Source organism: Diprion similis, chromosome 10, assembly GCF_021155765.1.
Source record: "Diprion similis isolate iyDipSimi1 chromosome 10, iyDipSimi1.1, whole genome shotgun sequence".
NCBI classification, from domain to species: Eukaryota; Metazoa; Arthropoda; class Insecta; order Hymenoptera; family Diprionidae; genus Diprion; species Diprion similis.
In genome coordinates this window covers 10,421,551-10,441,081 of record NC_060114.1, presented here as the reverse complement: position 1 = coordinate 10,441,081, position 19,531 = coordinate 10,421,551, and the positions used below count along the sequence as shown (strand labels likewise).

Here is a 19,531-nt window from a genome sequence, read left to right as displayed (position 1 = left end):
TCATATAGAAAGTGTACCTTTCAGTTTTATTCACTGCATAGCGGGTGGTTTCATTTTTACTTTGTTGTCAGAGGTCGATTGATTGGATTACGTCATTTGGATCATCGCTAAATGTGGTTGATAGTGCTGCAATACAGTGTGCTGCTGTTAACAGGTTGAAAAAAAAAATACTTTGTTAGTATTTGTTTTGCAAAATTAATATACAAACGTTGAAAAATTACCGTTATTTTTTGCAAATATAATGAAGAAGTGAATACCAATCAATTTTAGCCAACCGACAAATTTCTCCGATTGAAACTAGCCCAAAGGTATAACCAAGAATAATCTCAAACGTATACCTGTTTTCTAGTATTCCACAAATTTGCGAGCTGTTCAGCTTCTGCATTTTGTTTTCCAACAGATATTCCCAGGGTCACTCAATGTCTATACTTGCTAACTTCTTTCATTCCTGCAGTAATTCGATTCTGTAACCAGGTGAAGAACAAAACTATAACATTTTTTTAATATCTGATCTAATTCAACATCCATATACTCAGGTTTATAAGTAATGCGTTATGTCAAGTTGTGGAAAATGTTATCGATTACATGAATAGGTCAAAATTGATTGGGATTGTTTTATACCTGTTGTTTAAATGTAATAAATTCATCAGTTCCGCTGCCGAGTGACGTCTTCCAATATTTATTGACAGAGCCTTTCAATCTAGGTAATCACTAATGCCAATCAACTTTGTTACGGTCTCTTTCTGCAATCAAGTAAGATAACACAATATTTTATTAGTATACTTAACGTATCTTTAACAACGATTTGAACAGAATTCAAAATTCACAAATAGTTAGCCAAGACACAACAGGTGTGTATCAGAAATCAATAACAGTTGACGATTTCGATTCTCACTCGAAATTTCCAAACGAATAATAACACCGTGACGCGTTAACTTTTGTTCAACGGTAATAAAGGATTTCGAAATGAAGGATCCTTCTATCGATCGATCCCCAGGAAGAAATTCGGAAACGGATGTAATTGCGTACAGTTTTTTCTCACATAAAAACAACGCCAAAATCAACGACGCAATAAAATTTTCATTTCAAAAACGTGTATCCACGTGAGAGACGCGATCCGTGATCATAGTGAAGTTAGTAACGTTATAGTAACGATTCATGCTGAGGAAAAACCGTTATTTCGGCATTTAGAAATTTTTTTAAATTCATCAGACTGTAATAAAACAAAACACACTCACCTTCCGAAATATTAGTTCCTTCAAAACCATTGTAAAATTAAGAAAATAATCATTTTTCCACAATGTTTCGTTACGAAACGTCACCAATTTCAATTTCGTGATCCGCGAACCGAAATCCGAGACACAAAACGCACGAAGGTCACCTTACGCAAGGTCCGTTCTTTCAGAATGTTAGAAAGAAAATGACAACGAATTCGATTTCAATCTCATTTACACTTTTCGTGTTGTAGCTGACTGCCTAAACAGACTAATTAAGTTAAACGTGCAAGCAATGCAACTACGCACTTACCGAAAATCAGTCGCACAAACAATAACAAACGACACTCGACGCAGAGACTCGAGAATCGAAATCGCTACAATCTGAAGTTGCACCAAATAACTCACCTTCGATGTCCTCGACTGTTTTTGTTTCAGCAACTCGACTCTTTTGTCGGTCATACGCTGTTACATGCCGTTCGAATATTATTCACACACTGATCGAATCACGTTATTCAGCCGTTTTTTTTAACCGTAAGGACCGTAAGTTATCGGTGCTCGGCCATGTCCCGAATAGTCAAAGCCTGTACGTATAGCCATCCGAATTCTCGACTCATATTACGATTTGCGTAGCTTCATTCCGGCTGCTCGGAAGCGACTGACGCCGCGCTTTGAAAGAGCTGGAAGATCCGGACATTGAAAGAGGTGTTGTAACGTGGCGGCGAATTAATAGGTAAGTCTGTCTGTGTTTCTGGTTGAAGTGAAGGTTGGGGGTGATTTTTAGCCGAAAAAAGCGTCTCAGGAAGACTTGTCAGATCCTTTGAGGATATTTTCGGTAACTTGAAAACTGACGAAGTTCTTTCCATTTGCTTATTAGCAAAATTTTTATTTCCGGGTTAAACCTGATTTTTGGCAAGAAAAATCGTGTTCTTGCGAAAGATCGTGAAAGGAAATGGTGAAAACTACCACCTCGACTTTTTTTCACGCTGTACGGATCATCGGCCTACAAGATAATATAGAGGACGGACCGATTTTGATGGAAAATTCTGTAATGCAAAATTTATTAGGATGAAGTTATGGCAACGTTACCGCAGCGATGAGCGTTTAGGAAAAATCGTTACTTCGCATCTTTAGGAATGTCTAAAATCTAGTAATCCTTGATGAATAAGATATACTCACGTTTCGAAAAACCAACTCCTAATTGAAAGTTTTTTTAAAATTGCGCAGTAATGATTTTTCCCCGATATTTCGTTACGTTAACGTTACTAACTTCAGCCTCATCAAAATTCAAAATCGCGACAGCTAATAAACACGAAATTCATTTTTTTTACAAATTGGTGCCTGTCTACAGAATTAACTAAATATATCTACGTATAATCGTACTATTGGACGCCGGGAAAGTACTTTTCTGTTTTCGAGGCTCCCGGCAATCGAAGTTTGCAAATAAGTCGGTGGAGGATCGGAGATGAATGGAGGAAATTACATAGAATGTAGATTTTCACCGTACCTCTTATTCTCCTCTTGGTTTTTCTACAAAACTTTTTACTTCCACACATTCACACTCTTGTGTCTATACAACGGGAGAAACGTGCGCTCTTGAGTCGTCGAAACACAAGTCAAAACAAGTCAAGACTCCACGCTCAGTCCCGGCGTGTCGGCTGCTGGGCTAAGTGAGTCCTTCCTAGTTATGGCTGCTAGGCGCTTAATTTGAACTTGACCAAGTTCGACTATACATGCCAAAGCTCCATAAAGAGGCGATTTAAAATGATTCACCGACCTGCGTGCAATAAACGAACGAATCGAGTTTCGTCCTACTTTGCAATTCACAGTCAAACCAACAACGCTAAATGATTTTTGTCTGCGAAGGATTTGATAGCAGGCAATCAAGTCTACAACTTTTCTTCTGAACTTTCTTTTCTGTGAAACTGTATGTAACTGTGAAAATTTGGCCAATTTCTGTGGATGATAACCAATCGGTAAAATTTTTTTTTCCAAATTTTGAAAAATTAAAAAGTCGCACAAATAGAAAAAGTAATGTGCAATCGATAAGAGCTCCATTACAAGTTACATATGAAAAAAAAATAATATGTAATGGTGAATATTCCATTACAAATAGCGTAATTGCTCCATCGTTATTTTATTTCGCTTACTAAAAGTTTCTTCTGGGCAAATTCGGCTTTTTTCCGTTTGAACTGAGTTGAATTTGAGTTATCGTCATTAGTAAAAACAAGTATAAGATATGAGAATTTAGTATAAATTAAATTGAGTAAAATCAAATTAATTAAATATTCTAATTAACAGCGCGAATCTTAGTAGAAAATACAGATTTATTATCAAACTTAGTAATGTGTATTCAATTTTTTACAGATAAATTACCGACAGATATTGGCACAGAAATTTAATTTACTCCCGACTTGACGACGTCGATAGTTGAATATTTTTCGTCGACTATCGATGTATTGACTTTAAAAAAAAATCGATCAAAAAAAATCGATGTTCCCGAGAGAAAAACATCGATAATCGAAACATCATTACGTTACAAATGTCTATAATGTGAATAACTTATTATGGGGCTCGAGTATAATTCATTTAAAAAATGTTTGCCTTTGTATTTTCATAAAATTTATTCACGGTATAGTGGAGTTTTTTGATAAAAATTTCTTCAAAACATACAATTGTTAGTGAACTTTAGTAAATATAATTGATTGCTTAAATTATTGACTTAGAATACAGTTAATAAAAAAGCCTTTTCAACTTTTCATTATGTTGATTTCTTACACTTACACTTAATCGCTAATTGTACTTGCTCGTATGTATCACGGTTTCTGAACGGTTTATAGGACGTCAGTCTGGTACATAATAATGTATTTATCATTTCATCACCCTCAATTATGACATTCTTGGGCATTTGTAACAGAATGAAAATCAATAAGTTATCTTATTACAGAAAAAGTCTATTTATATGTTGTGAAAAATTGCAGTACGGAGAAATATTGCATTTTCATCGCAGCTAATATCATAGCAAAATGTATTTATATAACGGATTCCTACATGCTTGGAACTTTGTCTAAACCGTTGAAGGATTATTATGAACATTGATGACACATATACACTCTCCAAAATGATTGTAAACCTATAATTGCCACATGAAAACTGTTTGTGACTTTGCAGAAAACGGCAATGTCGTGAAACTTTAAAAAAACTAATTTTCACAGTCTCTGATTGACAAAAATTTCAACTACCAGTATTGCGTTAGGTGCTTACTTTTCTCTCGATCTCTAGTGAATTTCATTATTATGGATTAAATGACACTGTTCTTATGAAATAGGACTAGAAAACAAATACGGTCAATTATTATATTGGATTAAAATTCTTCAGAACCGAGTTTCAATATTGATAATACGACCAAGTCGGCTTCAAAAGTTATCAAAGGCTCTCAAAAAATTTTACAAAAAAAAAGTTTCAAATGAATAATAAGACAGTTTAAAGTTATTTTTCACATGTTAAAATCGATAAGGTCACTTAGGCTGCTCAGTAAAGTTGTGTAAAAACGATAACTATGAAAATTAACAGTGAGTTAAAGGGTAATATGTTATCTAGGAATTTAAGCAATGTTTTTTAATTTAATTTTAGTAGTTAGGACGGAAATTAAGTAATGTGATCTCTCGTTCAATTAAGCTTGTTGCATGAGATGCATTCTGAGTAGAATCAACATTTAAAAGATCTCTGTCTAGTGGGACAAATAATCTTCACTGATCCTCAAATATAGCAGCCAGTTTCTTTACTTCATTTTGATGAGCGTGCATGAATGCCTTGACTTCCCACATCATTTGAACAATCTTCTCGTCGCTCTTTTCATCCATCGATATTTCCTCCGACATTTGAGGATTGAATCGGAAATAAGGAACGCCGATCATCGAGCACCATGATTTTGCACGATCGACAAGGCGACCATCACTTGCTGTGGCTTGATCGACCAACAGAGCTCCCAACGCACTCAAGCCTTTAGCAACTTTCGGTGTGTCCCAAAGACTTTCTGGTATAAAGACGTCGATGTTCTTAAGCTCTTGTACTGGAATGAGACCAGTACCCAGCGAGACGACAAGAGAAACAGGTTTCACTTCGTCTGTTCTTCCGACAGCTTCAAGTGCCAGATTGTACTCATTTATTTCTGTCAAAGCATCCAGTGTAGGATTATTCGCGATTAATCCTCCATCAAGAAACTTTCCGAACGCTCTGAAGTACGAAGGAGCTGCTCCCGTGGCTCTAGCAGCTCGCCAAACAAGCTGACGCTCTGGCGGGTGTGTCTCCATGAACTTTCCGCTAGGCGGAACTCCGAGCAGAGTGTTTGGAGATTCATAATTTCTAAACAAATGCAGATCCACTGGCATTCTGTCTGCCAACACTCCAGTTATCATCAATTTTGGGTGCTTAATTTGAGCCATTACTGTTTCAGTACCGACTGCATTTTTCAAAATGGTCTCCAGGCCTTCACTGTCGTAGGGTCTTTTGCCTACAAAAGCTTTGTCCTTTACATCAAAGTATATCCCTATGCACTCCTTCAAACTCTTGCCAACTGCTAGACCTAAGGCTAAAATACCACCTGTTGAAGTCCCAGCAATCCAGTCGAAACATTCAACAATTGGTTTTTTGATCACAGACTCGATTTCCAAAAGGATTTGTACCAAGACTAGCCCACGAATGCCGCCACCATCGAGGCACAACAGACGTCCACCGTCGAGTCTACACTCGCCCTTCAAAGCCTGGTTCTTTGCACTCGCAGTATATAGAACTTGATCCAAGACCGCTCTAGAAGCTGCTGAGGAAGGCTCAGGCGGCGCTTCGCCATTGAAGTTTTCGTTGTAACCGCAGCCTATGTGGCATCCTTCCATCTCAGGAGAACATCGCTGTGCTCCAACGGCATGTAGGATATAAAGGACCTTCTTCCCTTCAGTGTTGTCCTTTATGTTAACGAGATGCCTAGGTGTTTCGCCTTTGTGATTTGCTACATTGATGTCTGCACCGAATCCAATGAGTGCTTGAACTATGGCTGGACTAGCGTGAACTACGGCGTGATGCAATGGAGTATTTCCATCCTTATCAACGATATCAACAGACGCCATTTGTGTCAGCAGAGCAACGACGCACTCTAGTTTGTTTTTCAATACCATAATGTGCAGGGCGGTTCTTCCATCAAAGTTGACAAGGTCGACGTCGCAATTCTGTTCTATCAAGGCATTGATCGTTTCTCTACTCGTGGACCAGTGTAACGGAGATCCACCATATTTCATTTCATTCGAATTTAGGGCATCTGGCTTGTCGCGTAGGAATTCACCCACGTAGCCAGGTGTTTTTGGTTTACCCTCCACTGGGGGAATATTCACATCGGCCCCAATTAAAAGCAGAGCCTTAACAGACTCTGGTTTATTGGCATGGCAGGCAACGTGCAGAGGTGTGTATCCGCTGCTGTTTCTGGCGTTGAGGCTGTTCTGAGCACTTGGACCAAGGGCCATAATTATCTCTGAACTTGCATGCACCGCATAATGATAGACAGTGTTTGCATTGTGGTCCAAATGATCGAGGGAACTTTTGGCTGCTAAGAGCAACTGAACCATCTTCAAGTTGTTTGCTTTGATTGCGATTTGAAGAGGCGATACTCCGGATGTCTGATCACTGGTGTTTACATGGCTATTTACGGCTGCGTAGACAAATGCGTCATAAAGCAAAAGATGGGCCGCTAAGTGAGCCAATGTCCATGTCGGATGATTTGTCAGGAGGTCGCACAGCTTACCGATTCCACTTGTGCTGCACAGCTAATTGTGAAACAAAGAAAATAAACATTCAACGTTCGTTTGATACACATTTACAAGAAAGAGGAAAAATATTCACACAAATGATCAGAGAAGAACACAGAATTACTTTTTTTTCTCTTTTCGGCATATTGCTCTTTTTACTAAATGAAACTGTACTCTATAAAAAATAAAATAAACAAAAGAGGAGGTATTTAAAGAATGATGTTTGTGGAGTGAAAAAAAATGAGAAGTAAATATGCGCTCATGATAAATAAACAGATCATATAAGATCACTCTTACATCTTTAGAGATTTGAACCAGAACCGGAACCTTGTCTTTGAAGACTGCAAAGAGCTTCTCTGCAGGTTCCAAAGTATTTGACCGAAAGATACTGAAAACATTAAGAGGAAAGATTAGGTTTTAGTTCGTGCACTATAATTAACAATAATTTCAGTATTAATACCAAACGAACCTGTAAAGCTGGTCAGGGTTTTTGGTGCAAGATCCACACAGAACTATTTCATACTTTTCCTTCTGCTGGTTGTCCGGTCCATACAAATAGATCTTCCCTTGTCGAGACAATACTGTGCGATTTTCATATTGTTCAGGTTTAACTTCCAAGACTTTATTCGGCTTAGCATCCAGCCCTAATATATTACGAAGAACCGCGGAATCGTTGGTCAAATTCCCCAGCCAGTCCATCTTTCTTAACAATTTTTAATCACGAAAATTCTGTCAACAATAAAATAAGAGGTTTTATTACAGGGGTTGGGACCTCATATTTCGCATGCCTTCGAAGTCATTTCAAAGTTGCAAAATATCGATTATTCTTCTACATTTTACTACGTTAACATTACTAACTTCAACCAAGTTCGCAATCACATTTGAATTAATAATCTCAAGTTGATAATTATAATCAACCACCGATATGATTTTAAAATTACTCATATGTGAACATTCAGCTGTAACTGAATCAGCCGCAAGTTAAATCATTCATTTCACTTATGAGCAATAAAACAAATTGATAAATATTTGAAGCAATTTCCTTTATTCATGATAATTGCAAATATAGCTTCTATTACTTTGTCTAGCTTACTTTCTTTGTTCGCAACATTCTTTAAAATTAATTTTAGTCATCAATGAATATAACAGAGAATGCAAATACATCGAAAATACCAACAATAGTCTACTTGCTTCGTGTTGCTTGATAACTTTACTCTATACCGCTTATATTGATATTTGCTTATCGTTAGTCAGTACCTACACGTTTACTATACTTGAGCACTCACCTTGCCTTTGGATTGCCTTGCCACGGATTATTATTTATTGGCAGCTGGCGTTGCGTCGACGGTTCACTTTGGAGCTGCTTTGCTGCTTACTTCACACTGAACCTGAACAACGATTTCGCGTGTCGTGTCGTGTTGAGCCGACCGCGGAGCAGAGAAAACCGTGTGATTGCCTACAACTGCTAGAAATGAAACGTCGACCGTCGCGCATTCGCTTATATAACATTTATCTGTCAGCATTCGGGTTTGACCAGTCTTGACTCCTATGGTCACTGGAGATATCCGTTTAGTCACTATTGCCTGCTATTGCCACCACACTGGTTATTACAAGAACAAAGTTCAATGTTTATTATGTCACCCAGCCATTGACACACACAAAGTTTCACAGACACGTCATGAACTTGAATTTTCAGGAAATTCCCATCCTTGAATTATAGGTAATCTAGTAAATTGGTGCATACATAAATGATATTTGGAATACCAGCTGTTACAGTTGATTTTTTGTCGAACAAATTTTTCTATAATCATAATATTTTCGGGGCCCTGACATTACCAAAATTCTTCGCCAGTCGTGCATAATTTGTACACATATTCAGCGTTGCCTTTGCGTGCGAGTTGATCATATAATATTTCGTGAGCTCGAATATCATTACTTGTGCGCACATATGGAGAAAGTATAACTACATTGTCAATATTACGTTCGCGGGCTATTCTTGTATCTACTCGTATATTCCTACATTATATGTATTCGAGGAGAATCCACTGGGTTTAGTGGAACTTGTCGGTATATCGCACCTCAAGAAATTTAGATTATCTGCAGAATAGTTCTCATATTGCAAATTGCTTGTTCAGATATATGCATTGATAGTTATTTGCTCTGACCAATTTTGCACTGCATCTTTTTTTTGCTAATCAAAATGATTAAACAAGAATTTGTGAATTGTTGAGTTGGAAAGTAAATTTCATTCGATCTATTAAAAATTTAGGAGAATGACGGCTAAACCTGACAAAAATAAGTTGAAGATTATATATAAGCGCGTTGAGATTAAACTTTTTATAATGAATGTAAATACAAAGAAACATTAATGAACGTCATCTTTAATTGGAAATTACTTTATAATCAACTTATGTATGTCGTGTGTATGGTAAAACAAATATCACAATCTGCGGTTCACTTGTGAACTTTTATGAAAAGAGAAGTTTCGAAACAGTCCATTTTTTCGAAAGAGTTTCTTTGTAACGTTTGTGGAAATCGGCTATTCTTTCTGCTGGTGCATAAAAATACTACCGTTGGAAAAATCCTAGAGCTCTTGCCTAACAGTACAAAAATTAGCAGGCAATCGCATGAATAATATTCATGGTATATTGGATATCTATTCGGTGTGAATTGACATGCGTTAAAATTAAAAATTTCTAATTTTTTCCAATAAAATCGTTAAATACATTACAAAAATCAAATACTGAAACAGAGATGCGATGTTTTTTCTCTTTCAGTGTAATCGCAGGAGGTTTATAATTGAAAGAATATGTAATACACACTGAAGTTTATTTCTCAGCAGCAATTACAATAATATGTTCTACTATAATATGCTGTTTCGATATTTTCATATATTCATTTTATAATAGACAATTTCATTAACGATACGATGTGACAAATCATGCATATAGGTCATGACAGTCGGTGGTTTGACGTATAAGTGATTTAGTAGGAAATGGTTTAATTCCGGTAATAAAAGGAAGTTAGAAGAGTAACGAGAACAGATATGCTGTGGCTTGAGGTATTACACGCTCAATAGAATTACGTGACTATCAAACATATTATACAGTCTGGTCAAAAAATTTAAGATCACAAATTATGCGAAGGCGTAACAGCTACAGGTACACGTATAAATTAACCGAATTACCGCAAATTCTAAGCAGAATAGAATATACCGAATTTTTTATAGTTGTAAACAGATTTGATACGAAGAAAACTCTCCACGCATCCCCTTCAAATAATAACATATCGAGTTCTGCAGCTTTTCACTCGAATAAAAAAATGCTGCCCACATTACTTACGAATTGTCAACTTAATGATTGTGAGTAATTTGATTTTTATAATTATGTCTGATTAAAATAGAACAATATGATGTAAATATTATCAAGAACCATCGGTAAATTGATTTACAAAAACTATTATAACCTGTTTGTAATTAAATTAAAAGAATTAGATTTCGACCTTGGCTACTTGAGAAAAAATTGTACGTACATACACCTTGTAAATAATTCTCAAAAGTTTGTAAAGTTTCGTCTTTTCAAGTTACAGACTGCATTCACGGCGTACAATTAATTATTCTTGTTAAAGTTTCATCACTTATTGACCAGCCTGTACGCCCTACACAACACACGTAAGTGGGGAAACCCCCACTCGAGGCTGCGTTGAAATCGAACCATCGAAGTGAAGTTGGTTCTCTAAGTAAATCAAAGAACTGTCAAAACCAAAAGACAAACGACCGTCACTTCAGGTTCTCACGTGTTGCATCATGTCCAACAGACTCAGGATGAGCTATGCCGATGCACAATGCACATAAGCACAAAGGTTAAATCCAAAGTCAGGTCGATCGATGTTACGCTCGCGTCGCAATTAACGTATCTCGGTGTCTGTAAGATTATTGTAATTAAAATGCGGGAAACAATCACTCCCTGGAGTTGAACTTTGGAACGATCGAAACTGTTTTTATGAATCGAGAGTAAAGATAGGAAGATGAATGATGAACCGTAGCAATTCAGCGAAACTTCGTCAGCCGAAGACACCAGTCACCAGAACATAACCTGCAATAAGCTGATGCCGCGGCAGTACAATTAGTTTCATTTTCTAATATTTATCACAAAAATGGCATGGCTAGAAGCCATAGCCAGCAGCCTAGTCCTTCGCAATATTCTTGGATCAGAAATTCCCCCCAATAAAGTCTTGGAAGTTAAACCTGAGCAGTATGGAAACCGCACAATACGCTGTCGAGAGGATGGAATCGTTTTATATGGTCCAGACAACCGGAATAAAGAGAAGTTTGAAATTGTTCTGCACAGACCTTGCACCGAGACCCTACATCAGGCCTATAGGTTTGTGAGTCGCTAGTACGCGAAACAATATTTCTTTTATTGAAATTGTAACGATTCAAAAAATACGCGTAAGTTTTTTTTCATTTCTGTTCAATCTTTTATAATTCACATTCGCAATGTCACGTGCGGCTTACGCTCAAATTCAATCAGCCATACGTGATCGTCGATGCGCTACAAATTCTGTGCTTAAATTGCCTTGGAATTATCTCACAAAACTAATCAGTATTGATTTGCAGTTAGATTACAGAGCTACATTAAAGGTAAATAAATTGAAATTGGTACTGAAAAACATCTACCAAAGCTATGAATGATGTATTACAAATTTTTTGTGGTTTTTATAAGCATTGAGTAATTTGGTTCAATATACGATATTCTGTTATGCGAGTATCATTTTTCATTTCGATATGGATGTTAGGATGGATAAGGAAAAATTACAAGCAGACTATTATATCAGTAATTACCATTTTAACTATACCTTTGTAAAAAATATCTGCTAAGTTAATCAGAAATAAAATCCATGATGCAAAATACATGTAATATTTAATTTTTTTAATTTTCAGTCTCCTTCGGTCGGATACTTTGGAGCCAGCAGAGAACATCTTCACTGTCTATAAAGACAAGGTTCCCATTCTCGTACAAATCTCTAGAGAGGTGAGGGTTTGGCTAATTTATCATAATAAACATCTGCTCCAACAATTTTATAATTTTTTCTGCATTTTTCAACACAAACTTTCCCAGGTGTCAAGACTCTGGGTTAAGCCTTACAAGGATTTTAATGATTATTTATACATTTTTGTGTGAAATGATCCAAACTCTTATTCTTAAGCAACAGTTTAACGTTGAATAGTTCTTTTATTCTGCAAGTGCTTTTGTGAGATCCTTTCTAACTTTTTTAGTTATCGAATTGGGTTAAAATAAAAATTGAACAATTTTATTACTTATACATTCTGGTATTGAAACGATGCAATGTTCTTTTACGATAATCTAACAATAAATCTTGCTTATGGTTCTATTCGTTAGTTGTGCAACACAAATGGAATTCGTCGACTGTGCGACGTCCTTACGGAGCATCCAACATGGACCCTCGCTCATCTGGCAGCCCACCTTTCGTTGTACGACGCGTTGCACCATACAGCAGTGAACAGCCACCTTAACAGCAGCGACCCAGCAACAGGAATGTCGCCGCTTCAGGTAGCGGTTCAAACGAACAACTTGAGAATTGTTCAAATGTTGGTAGCAGCCCAAAGTTCCCTTGAGCATTTAGACCACAATGCCAACACGGTTTATCATTACGCCGCCAATTCAACCAAGGATATAATTCTTGCACTCGGCGCTGGTTTACCGAATAGCCTCAACAGTAGAAACGGCAACGGGCACACTCCGATGCATGTTGCTTGCCTCTCCGATAAACCAGAGTGCGTAAAAGCTTTGTTACTGATTGGAGCAGACGTAAATATTCCCGCCAGTGCAGGTCAGCCAACGAGTCCTGGATATGTCGGTGACTTTTTGCATGACAAACCAAACGCTCTGCATTCTCAGGACATGAAGTTTGGTGGAACTCCTTTACATTGGTCCTGCAGTCGAGAGGTAATAGACGCCCTGATAGAAACGAACTGTGATATTGACGCTCTGAATTTCGATGGTAGAACCGCGCTGCATATCATGGTAATGCGGAAGAGATTGAACTGTACCGTGGCTCTGTTGAGCCACATGGCGTCTGTAAACATCCTCGATAATGAGGGAAACACTCCTTTGCATCTGGCCGTCAGCCAGGCTACGCCGTTTATAGTTCAGGCTCTGCTTGGTTTTGGAGCAGACATAGATGCAGCGAATTACAAGGGGGAAACTCCGCGACATCTCACTCCCATTGAAGCCAATGCCGACGGAAGGAAAGTACTTTACATTCTCCATGCTGTTGGAGCACAGCGGTGTCCTCCGGATATGGAAGGATGCCACATAGGCTGTAAACACCTTGAAAACTTTGACGGAGAAGCGCCGCCTGAGCCCCCAACCTCAGTTCCTAGAACAATTTTAGATCAGATGCTGTATGTTGCTGGGATGGAGGAACTGTCCACACAGAAGAAAAGAAAGGTGGAAGGTGGACGTTTGCTTTGTCTGGATGGCGGAGGTATAAGGGGGCTGGTTTTGGTACAAACCTTATTAGAAATTGAGTCAGTCCTTAACAAGCCAGTGATTCACTGCTTTGATTGGATCGCGGGCACTTCGACGGGCGGAATATTGGCACTGGGCTTGGCGACCGGTAAGACTTTGAAGGAATGTCAAGCTTTGTATTTCCGGATGAAGGAAAACGCGTTCGTGGGTCCGAGGCCCTACTCCAGTGAGGGACTAGAGAACATTCTGAAGGCAGCACTGGGCACTCACACATTGATGTCTGATATCGAACACCCTAAATTGATGATAACTGGCGTTTTGGCAGACAGAAAGCCTGTAGATCTGCACTTGTTTCGAAATTACGATTCTCCAAGTGTTGTGCTTGGCATTCCACCCAGTGGAAAGTTCAAGGAAACATTTCCACCGGATCGCCAGCTTGTCTGGCGAGCTGCTAGAGCGACGGGAGCAGCACCATCGTACTTCAGAGCTTTTGGGCGATTTCTTGATGGAGGATTGATAGCGAACAACCCAACACTAGATGCGATGACGGAAATACACGAGTACAATTTGGCATTGCGAGCCATGGGCAGAGAGGATGAAGTGAAACCTATTTCCTTGGTCGTCTCTCTGGGGACTGGGCTCATACCGGTATCGCAGTTGAGAGAAATTGACGTCTTCAGGCCTGAGAGTCTTTGGGATACGGCGAAACTTGCCATGGGAATGTCTGCATTGGGAACTCTTCTGGTAGATCAAGCTACGGCGAGTGACGGTCGTGTTGTAGATCGCGCGAGAACCTGGTGTTCCATGATTGGCGTTCCGTATTACAGATTTAGTCCTCAAATGTCGGATGAAATTCCGATGGATGAGCGAAGTGATGAGAAGCTGGTCAACATGATTTGGGAAGCAAAGGCATTCATGCATGCAAATCGGGATCAGGTAAAAGAGTTAGCAGCTGTTTTAGGTTGTCATTAGTCAATAATATTCTCATTCATTTCTAACTTGATCAATTCCAACGCCATAGCGGAAACTCTAGTTACCAATTGTGTATGTAAGTAAGTTATGTATTGAAATTATTTATGTTTTAGTATAAAATTGCTGTTAACACAATCGTATTCGTGTCGTTGTCAATAAAATTTAGCCACTGCTGGTCCGTGATTAAAATTCATCACGTAACGAATAAAATATTGTTCCCTGTGACGTTTATCGACTTATTTTCATATATCAAATGTACTTCCCGTATTGACAAAACTGCGTAAAGCGTACTTTTACGTAGACATCGAATTTAAATAGATAAAGATTGGAAAATCTAAAAGTTTACTAATCTCGGGAAGTGATCACAGTGTGACATTTGAATGTGCGTGTAATTCTAAAATGCGCCTTACTGCCGGCAACCTAACGCAACACGGTAAGTAGTGTAGAACGATCGGCTTTTTGTTGAAGTCATCTTCAAAATTTCACCTCTTGTTCCCGTTCTTTTTTTCAATAATCTCACTACGATTTGACATATTGGTCTTTACTTTTCTAACCAGCTTGTCAAAATTTTCTCCAATGCCATTTCCTTTTTTAATCTTATATCGACCACAAACTTAAACTAAGCTACTGAGTTATTCGCGTGGTGTGAATGTATGTATGTACATACACTCCAGTCTGTCGTTCCCCAGTAGCGTTTTGTGGTCGTGTGATAATTTTTGTTTGTTGCTGAAATGCCCATATTACAGATATTATTACGCTATATACTTGATGAATACATATGTATCCTTTACAGCTATATAATTTACACAGTTTACGACCGATTATATAATTGCGGAAGGGAAGAAAAAATCACAGTGATTAAATAACCCATTATACCTCGCAAGCAGAAAAATAGACTTCGAAAACAACATTTTACAGTCATTTCATTGACAATATAAGTAAATAAAGAGATATGAATTTTTTATTCATTAATGACGATCTTGCTGTTATTCTCAGCACTGTTTGGTATTCAAGAGGAATTTTCATTACTTAAACGTCTGACTTTGCTATGTTCGATTCTCTATATTATTAAAAACCGGATAACGGTAAGTAGTAGAATTCAGGTCCTGAGGGTTCCGTACAAACTTAATTATCATTATTTTTTTATATGTGATATAATTGCAAATGAACTTTTTTCGGACTTCTTTTCTCTACTTGTGCTGTGAGACCTTACTTCTCTCCAAACTTCATAATTCTAGCTCAACGGGAAGAACTTTATTGGTTTTGATGAATCAGTTTGACATAAAGATGTGACATAAATGTCCGTATCTTTTAATTACGTTAACTTAGAAGATTGAATTTTTTACACATCTTATAAACCATAGGCCTTGATATTTGGAATTAATTTTAACTTGATACCTACACCTGTTCCGGAGAAGAAGGGTCTTGGCAGATGGACAGACAGACGGACCACAAATTGATCCTATATGATTCATATACTTGCGAGTCCCACTATTTCTCTGATATCGAATTTATGAACAAGAAACACGTGGGGGTGGATATTCATCCCGCTCTGTCGTTTAAGGGAAGACAAAATAAGTCTATTATTTTCAAGTGAGATCTCATTAGTGATTTTGTTCAACTGCTAAACAATTTGAAAAAGCAGAGATTCATCTCTTTCGGCAACGGCCATACCACGTTGAAAGCACCGGTTCTCGTCCGATCACCGAAGTTAAGCAACATTGGGCGCGGTCAGTACTTGGATGGGTGACCGCTTGGGAACACCGCGTGCCGTTGGCATCTTTTTTTTTCCAAAGATGGATCCAACATTTGGCACCATTTTTAAGGATCTCTGGAAGCAGAGATCCCTCTCCTTCGGCAACGGCCATACCACGTTGAAAGCACCGGTTCTCGTCCGATCACCGAAGTTAAGCAACATTGGGCGCGGTCAGTACTTGGATGGGTGACCGCTTGGGAACACCGCGTGCCGTTGGCATCTTTTTTTTTCCAAAGATGGATCCAACATTTGGCACCATTTTTAAGGATCTCTGGAAGCAGAGATCCCTCTCCTTCGGCAACGGCCATACCACGTTGAAAGCACCGGTTCTCGTCCGATCACCGAAGTTAAGCAACATTGGGCGCGGTCAGTACTTGGATGGGTGACCGCTTGGGAACACCGCGTGCCGTTGGCATCTTTTTTTACCCAAAGTTGGATCCAACATTTGGCACCATTTTTAGGGATATCAATATGCAGAGATTCCTCTCCTTCGGCAACGGCCATACCACGTTGAAAGCACCGGTTCTCGTCCGATCACCGAAGTTAAGCAACATTGGGCGCGGTCAGTACTTGGATGGGTGACCGCTTGGGAACACCGCGTGCCGTTGGCATCTTTTTTTACCCAAAGTTGGATCCAACATTTGGCACCATTTTTAGGGATATCAATATGCAGAGATTCCTCTCCTTCGGCAACGGCCATACCACGTTGAAAGCACCGGTTCTCGTCCGATCACCGAAGTTAAGCAACATTGGGCGCGGTCAGTACTTGGATGGGTGACCGCTTGGGAACACCGCGTGCCGTTGGCATCTTTTTTTACCCAAAGTTGGATCCAACATTTGGCACCATTTTTAGGGATATCAATATGCAGAGATTCCTCTCCTTCGGCAACGGCCATACCACGTTGAAAGCACCGGTTCTCGTCCGATCACCGAAGTTAAGCAACATTGGGCGCGGTCAGTACTTGGATGGGTGACCGCTTGGGAACACCGCGTGCCGTTGGCATCTTTTTTTTCCCAGAGATGGATCCAACATTTGGCACCATTTTTAAGAATCTCTGGAAGCAGAGATCCGTCTCCTTCGGCAACGGCCATACCACGTTGAAAGCACCGGTTCTCGTGAGTTGCCTCTTACCTCTCGTCCGGTGAGGATGTGCTTAGCGGGTGGGTAAGGCCCAACTTACCATTTCGGTGATACCCAACCTGAACATAGCGAAATATTTAACTTGAGTCATTTGTTACCGTGTACAGGGCCCAAAAGCGCTGCAAGCCCTCAATTACCGCTAAAGTGGGGCACGGGGTACTACCCCACCGCCCCCAATGCACAGGGTCCAAAAAAAACCCTTAAAAGCCATGCTACCGCCGCATAAAAGTTTGGGCGCAAACAAAAGGAAAATTTCCGACATATCGGGTGAGTGTTCAGTTCAACCTGGCTTAAACAAGGAAGAAGATGAGATTACTGACGAGTCGCTGAGCGACAACACTCTCCCTTCCGAAAAAATGACAAAACCGTCTGGACTATGCCAATTAACGCCGCAAGCAAGAAAAATCACGCAGCTGGAAAAAAAACCAAAGAACTCGAGGTACTCAATCAAACCGAATCTCGTTGTAAGAAAAAAACCAACCACAATGAAAACGCAAGAAACATCAACTGTCGCACCTCGCGAACAAAACAAACCTGCGACAGAAGCCGAAAGCCCGGGTTCAGAGAATGAACGCCAAAGCCACAAAAATCTCGCCCATCACCTAGAGATCACCAACCCACAAACGGAAGCCACGCAGTCGGCAAGCATCAAAATTACTACCCCAGCAAACCTTGAGCTTAAATTAATGAATGCACTACAAGAAATAGAAGAGCTCAAGAAACTCAATGCAAATCTGTCATCCGAAATCGCATCCTGGAACAGAGTAAATAGAGACTCGGTACCGCAGATCTATACGCCTCAAGGAGGAACAGCAAGGCCGAAAGAAAAAAATCAAAATATCGATCTATTGATCAACACCATCGATGATGGTACGAGTTATGTGGAAGTACCAAACTTCCCTGGGCATCTCGGCCTTGACCAAGCATCCACATCCTCTAACACCGGAGCAGCAGCTGACCAAGACGATACGGACACAGTGGGGGCTTCACACACTTCAGACGATCGCCGCACCAGCGATAAAACAAATCAACGGACACGACAACCCCACGATCAGCAGACCAGTGTCAACGACAGTCCACATTCGGTTCAGAAACGTAAAAAAATTAACAAACCCCCACCCATTATAGCTTTAAACCAGTCTGCGCTAGTATTATCTAATTTTATGACTTGCACATTGGGCTTCAAAGACTTCCATATCAAACGAATCAGACACAATAAACATATAATCTCGGTTGAATCACTGTCAGAATACAAAAAAGTTTGTAAGATAATGAGAGAAAGAAAGCTAGATTTTTTCACGTTTACACCTTACGAGGATAAAACTAAAACCGTAGTGCTCAAAGGTATTGACGGAGGATTTTCCCCCGCAGATATATTGGAAAACCTCAAATCCAGCAATGTTGACGACCTAAAATTTCTAAGTGTGTCTAACTTCGTAACGCTAAACGCAAAAAAATCTAACAAAACACTGCCGATGTTTCTGGTAAAACTCTCAGCTGACAGCAATCTCTCTAAACTAGGCAACATCTCTAAGATACTTTATCAATCGGTGAAATGGGAAGCTTTGAAAAAAAAGGATAAAATACAATGCAAACGTTGCCAACGAATAGGGCATGTAGCGGCGAACTGTAACCTAGGCTACCGATGCGTTAAATGCAAAGAAACTCACGGACCAGGCGAGTGCAAGATCCAAAAAGACGACGGCCTAACCGATAAATCCTTGATATATTGTGTCCACTGTAAAGAGTACGGGCACCCAGCGTCTTACCGCGGTTGCCCGAAACTAGTCGAGTATAACCTAAGCATAAAAAAGAAACTAGAAGTGAACGAAAAAAATAGATTAGCAAAGATAAATAAAATAGCAAATAGCGTAGACCCTAAGATATCATACAGTGAGGTAGCCGCAATAAACATAGCGTCTAATAACCAGCATGCTAACCAAAACCATAATCTAGAGATAAGCCATGATAATAGAAATCAGAACAGCGCAGCCACCTCTTCCATAACTGATTTTCAAAATATAAACACCCCAAGCTTGAACGGAATCAGTGCCCAACTGCAGAAAATCCAGGAAGCGGTGTCAACAAACGCGCAGAATATCCAAAAATTATTCGAGCTATTTACCCAAATCATAGCCCTGCCAATCAACAATGAGTGA

General features: G+C 39.3%; 2 protein-coding genes and 6 non-coding genes across 9 annotated transcripts; 7 read left to right on the top strand and 1 right to left on the bottom strand.

Moving 5' to 3' along the window:
- Positions 1 to 4,945: 4,945 nt before the first annotated feature.
- LOC124411691 (85/88 kDa calcium-independent phospholipase A2-like) lies at positions 4,946 to 8,660 on the bottom strand. The gene is made up of 4 exons (XM_046890968.1): positions 8,296 to 8,660; positions 7,479 to 7,738; positions 7,307 to 7,397; positions 4,946 to 7,027 (listed from the first exon to the last, which is right to left on the bottom strand). The coding sequence occupies exons 2-4, from the start codon at positions 7,706 to 7,708 to the stop codon at positions 4,964 to 4,966; spliced, it is 2,385 nt and encodes a 794-aa protein (XP_046746924.1). The 5' UTR covers positions 7,709 to 7,738; positions 8,296 to 8,660; the 3' UTR covers positions 4,946 to 4,963.
- Positions 8,661 to 10,860: 2,200 nt separating this feature from the next.
- Positions 10,861 to 14,673, top strand: LOC124411692 (85/88 kDa calcium-independent phospholipase A2-like). 2 transcript variants are annotated; one of them, XM_046890969.1, is made up of 3 exons: positions 10,861 to 11,391; positions 11,952 to 12,042; positions 12,412 to 14,673. In XM_046890969.1, the coding sequence occupies exons 1-3, from the start codon at positions 11,165 to 11,167 to the stop codon at positions 14,473 to 14,475; spliced, it is 2,382 nt and encodes a 793-aa protein (XP_046746925.1). In that variant the 5' UTR covers positions 10,861 to 11,164; the 3' UTR covers positions 14,476 to 14,673. The 2 variants fall into 2 exon arrangements, with proteins under 2 accessions (XP_046746925.1, XP_046746926.1); XM_046890970.1 differs by having other exon boundaries at positions 10,861 to 11,395.
- A 1,462-nt stretch (positions 14,674 to 16,135) lies between these two features.
- On the top strand, positions 16,136 to 16,254 carry LOC124412021. The gene has a single exon (XR_006929745.1). It is a non-coding gene; the product is annotated as a 5S ribosomal RNA (ribosomal RNA).
- Positions 16,255 to 16,331: 77 nt separating this feature from the next.
- Positions 16,332 to 16,450, top strand: LOC124412020. Its single transcript, XR_006929744.1, has one exon. It is a non-coding gene; the product is annotated as a 5S ribosomal RNA (ribosomal RNA).
- Positions 16,451 to 16,527: 77 nt separating this feature from the next.
- On the top strand, positions 16,528 to 16,646 carry LOC124412018. The gene has a single exon (XR_006929743.1). It is a non-coding gene; the product is annotated as a 5S ribosomal RNA (ribosomal RNA).
- Positions 16,647 to 16,723: 77 nt separating this feature from the next.
- LOC124412017 lies at positions 16,724 to 16,842 on the top strand. The gene has a single exon (XR_006929742.1). It is a non-coding gene; the product is annotated as a 5S ribosomal RNA (ribosomal RNA).
- A 77-nt stretch (positions 16,843 to 16,919) lies between these two features.
- On the top strand, positions 16,920 to 17,038 carry LOC124412016. Its single transcript, XR_006929741.1, has one exon. It is a non-coding gene; the product is annotated as a 5S ribosomal RNA (ribosomal RNA).
- Positions 17,039 to 17,115: 77 nt separating this feature from the next.
- On the top strand, positions 17,116 to 17,234 carry LOC124412015. The gene has a single exon (XR_006929740.1). It is a non-coding gene; the product is annotated as a 5S ribosomal RNA (ribosomal RNA).
- The last annotated feature ends 2,297 nt before the right edge of the window (positions 17,235 to 19,531 follow it).